Source organism: Brachyhypopomus gauderio, unplaced genomic scaffold (genome assembly GCF_052324685.1).
Source record: "Brachyhypopomus gauderio isolate BG-103 unplaced genomic scaffold, BGAUD_0.2 sc319, whole genome shotgun sequence".
NCBI lineage: Eukaryota > Metazoa > Chordata > Actinopteri > Gymnotiformes > Hypopomidae > Brachyhypopomus > Brachyhypopomus gauderio.
The window spans coordinates 72,569-85,000 of record NW_027507140.1 but is presented as its reverse complement, the minus strand read 5'-3'; the positions used below and the strand labels follow the sequence as shown (position 1 = coordinate 85,000).

Sequence of the window (12,432 nt, the reverse complement as noted above, 5' to 3'; positions counted from 1 at the left end):
CCGGCGTCTCTGTCCCTCATTTCCTCTCTCCAGAGAGACGAGTCGATGCTTGTTAAGACTCCAGATGTTTCTCTCATTTTGTCTTAGATGGTGTTTGTTCCTCGTTATCAGTGCCGATACGGGACGCCGTCGGAGCTCCGCCCCCCGCGCAGCCAGCCTGAAGTGCACAATTAGACAAGTCAAATCAGCACGAGGGGAAAACATATTGCTGATTACTATCAGACGAGACCCAGTGGCTATGTCACGTCTCGCACTCTTCTCACACCGCGCTTACGGCTGGCTCACTGTATGCTCACGGCTCACTCCCTGCTCACCGCGCGTTCTGTTTTGTATTGTAACGAACGCCTGTTAATATGAACACCGAACAGAGAATTGGAGGAGCTGATTTAGTGAGTCAGAAGGGAGAACGTGTCAGTCGATGAAGGATATTGACTCATCCCTCCCCCCCCCCCCCCCCCCCCCCTTCCCAAGGAGTTGATTTAAGACGGAACAATGAGAGAGAGTTAACTGGTATGACTCAGCAGACCAGTCAATCACACACTCACATTCCTTAGTCTGTACACCATTGTAGGCTCAGAGAGTAAAATTAAAGTTTTTCAGTGTATAGACTGAAAATATAGACAGCATAATCACACGTGTTATTCTGCACCTCGTGCGTCATTCTCACTGTCACCATAAACTCTGAATGTTCGATTTGGCTTTCGTAACATGGGTTTGTTTGTTTGTGCGCTGATCTGAGCAGGTGAATTATGTGCTCTTGGTTAAATACCTCAGTTTGTTTTCATGGGAACATGTAAGAGTGTGCGTGTGTTAATCTCCGCGGTACAGAAGGAGACGCACCGTCTGTTCGGGTCTCACGCGCGTAACGGTGTCAGTGGGCCACAGCAGGTGTGCTTTACCAAACCAACCGCTTCAACCGCCTCATCAATCGCTCCCAAATCTGGTTACAAACAAAGAATGCTTTACAAACACACACACACACACACACACACACACACACACACACGGAACAGTTCAACAGTTCTTCCTTCCATCAGAAAGGTGGTCTTACAAGGGGAGGCGGAGCCCAGCTGCTTTCTATGGAATGGGGAGGAGCTTAAAGAGATGATAGGAGGGATGGAAGAACACACACACACCCACACACCCACCCACACACCCACACACACACACACACACACACACACACACACACACACACACACACACACACACACACACACACACACACACACACACACACACACACACCCACACACACACACACACACACACACACACCCACACACACACCCGTATCTGGTGTGTGTGTGTACTCTGGCATCTCCTAGGGCTCTACAGGCTACTGCCCCTCACAGCCTCAGGATAACAGGGCTCACGTCACGAGGGCATTTGTCTAATCTTTTGTCTTTTCTCTCTGTGCGCGCGTGTGTGTATGTGCGCATTTGCGTGCGTGTGTGTGTGTGTGTGTGTGTGGCTGAATCAGGGGCTATGGCCAACCATCTCATCTCAAACGCTCTCCTGAGGCCGCACGCTTCGAACAACCCCTACAACACACTAGTAGGGGACTCTGCTGTGTATAACCACCCCCCGCTCAGCATGTACAACACGCAAGGTGCCACAGCCTCGCCTCACACACACCTGAAGAGTCCCGCGTTCACGTGCACGCGTGGACCTGGGTCTGTGCATGACGCATTTACCGTCATCTGTGTGTGTGTGTGTGTGTTATGAGTTTTGTCTGCGCATGCTTTGCTGAATTGCTGTTTCAAGGCCTGGTCCAGGTTTTTCTTGCGGAACAGTATGACCACACACACACACACACAGCCGATAGCAGCTTGCTGGCTCCGAGCGTTACTGTAAGTACGGTAGCTTCTGTGTGTGTTGAGGCAGTTACGTTGCTGAATAAAGAGGTGAAGTCTGAACCGCAGCCGGACACACGGTCTCTGATGCCATTCGCACGCAGGCACGTTCCCCTGAAGTGTTTACGACGGTACAAAGTGCCGTCTGGTGTATTCCTGCAACGCGAGGAGCTTGCAAGCACATGTCTTTGGTGTGTGTGCATGTGTGTGTGTGTGTGTGTGTGTGTGTGTCTGCATGTATGTTCCCATGGAGACCTTGACAGAGGCCTGATGCTATTATCCAGCTGCTGTGTCTGTGGTATGTCATCGTGCCTCTTTCTCTTCTTTTCTTTTTCTCTATCTGTTTTTCCATCTTTTCATTTTTCTGTATTTGTTGGCCCCTCTGTTCTGCGGCCACTCTTCCTCTCTGCTCCTCAATCCTCCTCAATCCTCCTAATTTCTCCTCATTTCTCCTCAATCCCCCTCAATCCTCCTCATTTCTCCTCAATCCTCCTCAATCCTCCTCAATCCTCCTCATTTCTCCTCCTCATTTCTCCTCAATCCTCCTCAATCCTCCTCAATCCTCCTCATTTCTCCTCAATCCTCCTCATTTCTCCTCATCCTCCTCATTTCTCCTCAATCCTCCTCAATCCTCCTCATTTCTCCTCAATCCTCCTCATTTCTCCTCAATCCTCCTCACTTCTCCTCATTTCTCCTCATTTCTCCTTACTGCTCCTCCCTTCTCACTGTGTCGTTCCGTGCGTGCCTGAGGGACGCCTCTCCAGTGTGACGGGTGGAGTTCGCCTCTGTCTCCCGCCAGACGGGTGTAGTCATCTGCTTTCCTCCCTGGACACCACATCTCCACCTAAGCTCTGCTGAATCGCATCGCTACACGAGACGTCCCGTCACCACGAGTCAACAACCCCCCAAAAAACAAATGAATAAAATGTTCCGTGCTGTGAACGCTGCAGTGACCTTGAAATTTAATATCAATAAAAGCTCCGGAATTATGAAATCTAATATCAATAAGAGCTCCGGAGTTACCAGAGGAGTCCAAGAAGCGCCTTGTGTGCCTCTTTGGCTCGATCAATAATCAATAATTCTCTCCTACAATATTTTATTGTGGAGCTCTTCCCGTGATGTGGGTGGAGTACACACCCCCTTGTGTCACACGGAGGTTTAACCTCACGCCATTTTGAAAAAGCATCTCTGCTCTGATGGGGGGGGGGGGGGGGGGTTGCTTTCCTGTCTGTGTTGTCTGTCATGCACCATGATGTCATGGTCTGGTGTCTGTAGTGTGGCGTCTGTGTCGTGGCGCGGTGTCTGTAGTGTGGTGTCTGTGGTGCGGTGTCTGTGGTGTGGTTTCTATAAGATGACCAAGGGAAAATGTTCTTTTCTTCACCAGCTCGTCTGCAGCTTGTCAATAGATGCTTACATGTTCTCACCTGTGCTTACCTTTGTTTATCTGTGCATACCTGGGCTCACCTCAGCTCACCTGGGCTTACCTGTGCTTACTGGGCTCACCTGTGCTTTCTTCTTTTCTTCTTGTTTTCCTTTCTTCCTGTCTTCCTTTCTCCATGCTGACCGTTAAGAGCCCTACAGAGAGACAAGTATGGGAGTCAAGCTAAATATTGCTTACCAAATGTAATTTCCCTCGTGTTTATCCTCCACACCATGCTTTGTCTTAAACAGTTACTCACTGGCAATTGTTGTCATATCGATGGCCTCCCTCTGTAAAGAACACAGGCAGTACCCGATCCATCCGGCTCTGATTTGAGGCCCCACTTTCGAGTGAAACTAAAGCCTTTTCTTTTTCATTAATTTGAGTGCTAGCCGGTATATTACAGGGTGACCACACAGTGACATCGATCTTTACAGTCACAGGGAGACAAAAACCACAGTCGAAACCTTGGACAGGCAAATTTGTTCATCACTGAATTTCTTCCTGTGATCTAACAGAGCTAGAAAAACGCCCTTGTGTAGATAATGTTTTTAAAGCAGCGTTCTGTGGAAGTGGAGAGGGGGTAAATCTACCCGTGTAAGAACGTTTTGGATGTTTCCAGAGTTCCTCAACAGTCACCCCGCTACTGGCTTCTTTGGCCTTACGTAGCATGAGAGAAAGAGGCAGAACATGAAACTTATTTAACGTTTATGCTGTTTGTTAAGATGTTTTGCTTTATAAGAGGATTATGAGTGCAGTAATGAATGGAGGTAAAACTGCTCTCACACACCGAACCTCAGCGTGTGTGTGTGTGTGTGTGTGTGCGCGCACATTCAGTTGAGTGGTTTACTGTGTGTTTAGCGGTTCTTTAAAGAAACAGTTTCCTGAGACAAGGTCAGTGTGTGACTAACACAGTATCAGTGTGAGGCACCTCTGTGGTCAGCCATCACACCCAATACATTACATCCATTACATTTACACACTTGAAGGAGTTCAGTCGGCTTTAATCTAACAACCATATATATGTGCAGCTTACTCAGAAAGTCAGGGGTGTGTGAGAGTGTGTGAGGGTGTGTGTGGGGGTGCACATGCGTGCACAGTCCTTTGTAATATGTCTGTGTGTGTGCGCGTGTGTAATTAGTGTTTCATTAACACTACTGAATCTCTTTCAGAGGGAATCTTGAACAATGCCCGGGATACAAGTGTCATGGATACTCTACCACTGAATGGTAACCATGGCAACAGCTACAGCCTGGCCGGCGCGGACTACCTGAGCGACTGTGTGCAGATAATGGAGCGCGGCTACGGCGCTCCACCCTCGGACACCACCCTGGAGAGGCACATCCTCAAAGAGCTCACCTCCAACTACCTCCCCTCCTACCTGAACCACCACGGCCGCTCCACCGAGCTCGACCGCAACCTCGTCAACAAGCTCGTCAACAACGTCGGCAGCAACAACGGAGGCCTCGTCCTGGGCGGGGGTGGGCGGGGCAAGGAGGCGACGCCCCTGTCCTCCGCCCTCACCCTGCCGCTGGACCGGTCGCACACGTTCGCCCCCGACGAGGGCTTGGGCCTGGAGCTCATCCGCGAGGAGTCGGACGCCCCACTCCTGCCCCCTCAGCGCCCCGCCCACCCCCTCCCCTCCTTTGGCACCGCCCCCTCCTCGTCCCGCCGACTCCTCCCACAGGAGAACGGCGATAGCTTCGTTCCGCTCCTGAGGGAGGAGCTGGCCGGGGGGGAGGCGCCGTCACCCCGGACAGACTCGTGCGACACCAGCGCCCCGCCTTCTCCTGGCCCGCAGGAGGATGCGCACACGCTGCCCCGCCCCGGGGGCGGAGCGGGGGGCGGGGCCGGGGACCCACGTGGCCTGGCCGACCCGGACGACGTCTATTACAAGAGCATGCCCAACCTGGGCTCACGCAGGCAGGCCCAGCAGCTGCAGGCGTATTACCAGCTGGGTCGCGGCAGCAGCGACGGCTTCATCGGCCCCGCCAAGGACGAGGCCTCGCCCGGGGATACGCCACAGGAGCCCGCCCACCTCGTCACCAGCCTATAGGGAGCTCCGACACTCCACAGCCAGAACACATGAACACCAGCTCCCTCCTCATAAGACACATGAACGCCGATGTCCACACACACACACACACACACACACACACACACATACATGCACATTTACGCACCGTTGGCCGTCGTGACTCCTGGAACCCGCCTTTCCTCCGTAGCTCCTCCCATCATCTGTTTTGCTTTTCTGTAACGGTCGCTCGTCCTCAGTTGTAGACGTTTCTTTTACTTGTTCTTGGAAAAATCGGAAAATGAACAAAAAGTTATAAAAAAAAGAAAAAAAAAAATACAAGAAATTGGCAGCAACAACAAAAACGCTTTGGCCTTGTGTTTGGGACTGTGCTGGGGGGTGGGGGGTGTTGGACGGCAGGTTTGTGGGTTTGACCACGCATGTGGTTTGACGTTTTTCACGGACTCCTATGATGTTTATTTCCGATCCCTGTGGACGGATTAGACCCTGCGGGTGGATTAATGTGTTAATCCACAAGGTGTGAGAGGGAAAAACTCTGCAAAGTGTCTGTGGGATGACAGAGGATTTACAAAGACAGTCAGAGACCGGAGAGACCAGACACTCCTGCAGACCAGATGGAGAAGCCACAAAAAGGACTATTTTATTACGCTTCTTTATGTGACAACAGCTTTTTAAACATTTTTCTTCCTGTCTGAGGGACGCAGCACCTTTGCTAGCGCAGGAAGCTGAGGTAAACTCTGAGGTAAACTCTGAGGTAAACTCCCTAGCCCTGGAGGCAGCAGTAGTAACAGACACTGTTTACGCCACAGAGTGCTGTCATTGGGTTTTGTTTTCGCCGTATTAATAACAACTGTCGGAGAACGCGGAGAGACACTAATATCAGAGAAGATATTCCTATGTAAATGTACAGCTACTAGCATCGAGCAGCCTGCTTTTCTCTTGTGGTTCCTCGGTAACCATGGTGATTTAGAATCAGGTCAGATCCCTCCTGCTGGTTGTGATGTGGACGTGGGTCCTGCCATCACTCCCGCTCTCATGGTTTTGGGTTTGTTGTTCTCTACATGGTCTGTTTTAGTACCAGCAGCAAATAGCAAATAAACCCCCACCCCCTGACCTCTGAACCCTGACCCAAAATGTTGAACTTTTTCTCACTGTTTCCAAAATTTTATCCAGATTTTTCTCAGTGTATAGATGTAGGTGAGGTCAGAGTCTAAAATGATGCCATCTTGGAGCAGAAACACAAATTTGCCTTGAGTCCATAGAAGACGGAGGACCCATACTCTGAGTTCCTGAGCACACGGGGAGAGGTGCGGAGACATGAGAGAGACATGGAGAAAGAGGGAGGGATAGACAGGTAGAGAGACATAGAGGGAGAAGTAGACAGACCAAGACAGGGAGGGATAGACAGGTAGAGAGAGGGAGACATAGGGAGAGATAGAGAAGAATTGGCAGGGAGACAGAAAGACAGGGAGATACAGATAGAGGAAGGGATAGACAGACAGAGAGGGAGGGAAAGAAGGGTAGAGAGAGACAGTTAGAGAAGGAGGGACAGTGGGAGACAGGCAGACCGAGAGAGGGAGGAAGAGTGAGGTAGAGGGAGGGAGAGATGGATTGGCTTGCTCATTGATATGCACTTGGCACTTGTGTAAGATGATGAGGATGTTGTACTTATTAAAGATGGATACTCAGAGGGAGGGAGTGACTACCTGGATGTCTGTTTTACTTTAGCACAGTGAGGAGAGGTTTTTATTTCTCTCAAGAAATACACAAAAAGGGCAAAAAACGACCTGCAAAATGTCCAGCAGTAAAATTTAGCTGCGCATATTATAGTTTTATTATCACAAATATGACCAAGATCTTTATTTATTCTTCAGGTTTCTTTTATATTGATTTTTGAAGGGGAATGAGACCTCCTGACTAATATTTGTTGTAACAGTGAAACTTGTTTGCCAATAAATAAAATACTGATTAAGAATGAAATCTTTCTTCTGAGACACAGTCGTGTGTGTGTGTGTGGTGGGGGGTGTGTTTGTATGTGTGCCAGTTTGACTATAGTTAATGGTGAATTATTTCAGTATGTTATTCTCATTAAGCGATGAGAGCACTTAGATGCAGCCAAGCAGTCTTTATCTGCAAGATCCCAGCACTCTGCAGTCTGTGCATCAGTGTGCAGTGTGTCTGCAGGGGACAACTGTACGCCATATTTAACTAGGGCCCTTCTGAACTCAGAAGTTCACTTTTAAATTCACTTCAATTATGAAAGGGAAGGAAATGATGATTAACATTTCTGCTTATTTACAGAAACTCATTGTCATCAGTGTCCTTAATGTTTATTGAATGTGTTTAGGTTCTGATTTGCAATTGATCAAATTGTTATGTGAGGGTGTCTGGTTGGGTGTTATGGTGTGTGGTTGGGCATGATGGTAGTGTGGTTGGGTGTTATGGTGTGTGGTTGGGTGTTATGGTGTGTGGTTGGGTGTGAGGGTGTGTGGTTGGGTGTTATGGTGTGTGGTTGGGTGTTATGGTGTGTGGTTGGGTGTTATGGTGTGTGGTTGGGTGTTATGGTGTGTGGTTGGGTGTTATGGTGTGTGGTTGGGTGTGATGGTGTGTGGTTGGGTGTGATGGTGTGTGGTTGGGTGTGATGGTGTGTGGTTGGGTGTGATGGTGTGTGGTTGGGTGTGATGGTGTGTGGTTGGGTGTTATGTTGTGGTTGGGTGTTATGGTGTGTGGTTGGGTGTTATGGTGTGTGGTTGGGTGTGAGGGTGTGTAGTTGGGTGTTATGGTGTGTGAGGGTGTGTGGTCCTAAATGCCGATACACACTGCACACATTGAGACACAAGCTCCGCCACTGAAACATGCACGTTTACCCAGTACCTGTGAGCTCTCTGCAGTGCGCACACGCACGCACGCACGCACGCACACACACACACACACACACACCACTGCGTCTGAGTCTGACAACACCAGTGTGCAATGATGAGAGTCAGCCACGCAGTGTTTGTGTGTCACACAGAGTGTGTGTGTGTCTCCGAGCGCGTGTCCCAGCAGCCCGGGCTGGGGCAGTGACTCCCGTCTCTCTGAAAGAACACAGGACACTTCTTCGTTATCCTTGATCTCAGTTTAAAGGGAATTATCTGCTTTTAAAGGTCAGAACATGAAGCATCATGGTATTCATAATTCAGCAGCTTACAAGCCGTGTTTGCACCACAGAACAGCTGGCCTCCTCTAGTCTGGCCTCCCTACTCTGGGGTCCTCTTGTTTCCTTTCCTCTTCTGTTCCCTCTGTTTTTCTCCCTCTTCCTTTCTTTCTCCTCTTCCTCTCCTTCTCTTCCCCCTCCCTCCCCATCTCTCTCTCCTCCCCCCTCCCTCTCTCCCTCTCCCCTCCTCTCTTTCTCTTTCTGTGTTTGATGTCCTGAAGCTGTGGTCACGTTTCCATCCTTTAAATCCCTCAGCAAATCTCCGTGTACCAGAGCTCAGGGTGCAGCTACCCTTCTGTCTGACAGCGAAGGACACTGCACTCTCTCCTTCGCTTTCTTCCTCTCTCTTCTTCCTAATCTCTCTCTCTCTCCCTCATTTGCCCCCCCCCCCCCCCCCCCACCTAACCCCCATGGCATGTTGCATGTTGCGGGTCTTTTCAAGTTCAGTCATTCTGAAGCTGTAATCTGACCAAGTGTGGGTAATTGCAAAGAAAGCGTGTAACCTTCCACCCTTCACATCAGTGCTCCTGCTGCCTGAGTGCCACTGCGCTGGAGAAAGCCTGTCTCACTGCGCTGGAGAAAGCCTGTCTCACTGCTGGAGAAAGCCTGTCTCACTGCTGGTGAAAGCCGGTCTCACTGCTGGTGAAAGCCGGTCTCACTGCTGGTGAAAACCTGTCTCACTGTGAAATTACACGTTATTTGTTACCATTTTAAAAGAGTAGATGGAGCGTGCTGAGGTCAGAGCCCAGCATGAGTCAGCACTTTGATTCAGCATGACTCAACACAGCATGACTCAACACAGCATGACTCAACACAGCACGACTCAACACAGCTGTTGTTTACAGCATGAATCAACAATGTTTGATACAGCTGTTGTTTACAGCATCACATCCCTTTGATTTGCCTGTTTTTACAGCAGGCATTGATGTAGTCATGTACGTTGATGTGATGATGCACGTTGATGTGATGATGCACGTTGATGTGGTGATGCACGTTGATGTGGTGATGCACGTTGATGTGGTGATGTCGCACGTTGATGTGGTGATGTCGCACGTTGATGTGGTGATGTCGCACGTTGATGTGGTCATGTCGCACGTTGATGTGGTCATGTCGCACGTTGATGTGGTCATGTCGCACGTTGATGTGGTCATGTCGCACGTCGATGTGGTCATGTCGCACGTCGATGTGGTCATGTCGCACGTCGATGTGGTCATGTCGCACGTCGATGTGGTCATGTCGCACGTCGATGTGGTCATGTCGCACGTCGATGTGGTGATGATGCACGTCGATGTGGTGATGTCGCACGTCGATGTGGTGATGTCGCACGTCGATGTGGTGATGTCGCACGTCGATGTGGTGATGTCGCACGTCGATGTGGTGATGTCGCACGTCGATGTGGTGATGTCGCACGTCGATGTGGTGATGTCGCACGTCGATGTGGTGATGTCGCACGTCGATGTGGTGATGTCGCACGTCGATGTGGTGATGTCGCACGTTGATGTGGTGATGATGCACTTCGATGTGTTGACGTCACACGTTGATGTGGTGATGTCGCACGTTGATGTGGTGATGTCGCACGTTGATGTGGTGATGTCGCACGTTGATGTGGTGATGTCGCACGTTGATGTGGTGATGATGCACGTCGATGTGGTGATGATGCACGTCGATGTGGTGATGATGCACGTCGATGTGGTGATGTCGCACGTCGATGTGGTGATGATGCACGTTGATGTGGTGATGATGCACGTTGATGTGGTGATGATGCACGTTGATGTGGTGATGATGCATGTTGGTTGATGTGGTGATGCACGTTGATGTGCTGATGATGGGATTAGTTACTTACCACACCATGTGTTTAGAACTATATGTGTAACGAGGCACCCCCGAACACGGTGGTGTCGCGCTGGTTTCGAGGAGTGTAGGACTCAAGTGCAAACCCACTAAAAGCAAAAGGCAAAAAACAGCCAAACAGAAACCTCCGCGACAGCGGGAAAACGAAAACAAAAAAACCCAGAGGGAACAACAGAAGAACTACACGGAGAAACTCAACGTGAGTATAGACCAGGTAAGTAAACAAACAAAAACACGTGGAAGGGAATACAACGCGTCTTAAGAAAAAACGGGAAAACGAAAATCACATGGAGAACGGCTCAACATGTCAAAAGGAGAAATAAAATAGATGAAGCTTAGGTAGGCAAGACCTAAGCTTCTACCAGATTACCTGTCAGCCTGTCCACCAGAACACTGGTAGACAAACCGACATAGAACAGAGAGGGAAGAAACAAACAGAACGTACGAGAGACAAAACCTGAGAACACTCAGGGGAGAAACAGAAGTAAACAGAGAGACGTAGCAACTGCACAAAGGCGAGAGTAACTGGCTTAGGCTGCGAGCGTGAATACGACTAACAACTTCAGCAAAGGACTGCTGAAGTTGCTCGCCTTAAGTAGGCTGCAAACACCTGCAGCCTATTGTGCCTGATTGCCCCCAGGTCTAGCTCGCGGGCTCCTCCTTGTGGCGACCGGAGGAACTGTCCTGGGTCCAACCCTGACAGAATCCCCCCCTCTAGGCCCGAGACCTCGCGGGCCCAGGGCAACAGCCCTGTCGCGATAGAAGGCAGCAATCAGAGAAGGATCCAGGATGCGAGCCCTGGGAACCCAAGACCGCTCCTCAGGCCCGTAACCCTCCCAATCCACCAGGAATTGGTCCCGCCCCCTGACCCGACGGATGTCCAAAAGACGCCGCACCGTATAAACCGGACCCCCACCAACCATACGAGGCGCAGGAGGAGCCGGGGCGGGAGAAGAACCACACAAGTACGGCCGGAGAAGGGACACGTGAAACACCGGGTGGACACGCATGGACAGAGGGAGGACCAAACGGTAGGTGACCGTGTTGATTCGACGGTCGACCTTAAACGGGCCCAGGAAGCGAGGAGCCAGTTTCTTGGTGCCACCCCGAACCGGCAAGTTACCCGCCGCCAACCACACCCGCTGACCAGGACGAAAAGACAGCGCCGGGAGACGATGCCTGTTGGCGCTGCGGCAATAGGCAGAGGAGGCCTTCAACAGGGCCGAGCGGGCACGCGACCAAGCCTTGCGGCAGCGCCGGAACTGAGCCCTAGCGGAAGGCACAGCCACGGCCTGCTCGTGATCGGCAAACAGCGGAGGGGCATACCCGAATAAGCACTCAAAGGGCGACATGCCCAGAGCCGAATGCCACAGCGTGTTGTGGGCGTACTCAGCCCACAACAGGTGGTCAGCCCAGGAGGCAGGGTTAGCGGATGCCAGGCACCTGAGGGTCTGCTCCAGGTCCTGGTTAACACGCTCGGTCTGACCGTTAGACTGGGGGTGGAAACCTGAAGACAGGCTAGCGGAAGCGCCGACGAGGGTCAGGAATGCTTTCCAAAAGCTGCTAGCGAACTGGGGTCCTCTATCGGACACCACGTCTTGAGGAAACCCATAGTTGCGGACGATGTGAAGCAGCAAGAGAGACGCGGTCTCCCGGGCGGAGGGCAGCTTGGGCAGACCGATGAACTTGCTGAATTTAGAGAATCTGTCGACAACTACTAGAATGGTGGTTAACCCCTTAGAAGACGGAAGCCCGGTGACAAAGTCTAAGGCGATATGAGACCACGGTCTGGAGGGCGTGGGTAAAGGACGCAACAGCCCCCTGGGCTTGCTACGAGGCGCCTTGCTTCGGTTACACACCTCGCAGGAGGCCACGAAGTCACGGATCTCCTGATCCATTGCGGGCCACCAAAACCTTCTCTTTATTAGTTCGGTGGTCCGCCTAGCACCGGGGTGTGCTGCGTATCGTTCGGTGTGTCCCCACAAGAGAACCTTACGCCGGGCGGTCGAGGGAACATAGAGACAGCCAGGAGGAACACCGCTAGGGCCGGGTTCGTTGGCGAGTTCGTCCTGAA

The 12,432-nt window shown here is 51.1% G+C and overlaps 1 protein-coding gene across 5 annotated transcripts in view; it reads left to right on the top strand.

Annotated features, from left to right (window-relative positions):
• LOC143504705 (adhesion G protein-coupled receptor L3-like) overlaps window positions 1-6,230 on the top strand; it is a 22,860-nt gene extending 16,630 nt beyond the window's left edge. For 2 of the 5 annotated variants that reach the window (XM_076995998.1, XM_076995996.1), the window contains 3 exons: window positions 1,484-1,612; window positions 3,428-3,445; window positions 4,449-6,230. In XM_076995998.1, coding sequence (XP_076852113.1) covers window positions 1,484-1,612; window positions 3,428-3,445; window positions 4,449-5,332 — 1,031 coding nt within the window. In that variant the 3' untranslated portion in view covers window positions 5,333-6,230. The remainder of the gene's footprint in view (window positions 1-1,483; window positions 1,613-3,427; window positions 3,446-4,448) is intronic. The other 3 variants (XM_076996001.1, XM_076995999.1, XM_076995997.1) reach the window with 2 other exon arrangements.
• Window positions 6,231-12,432: the final 6,202 nt, after the last annotated feature.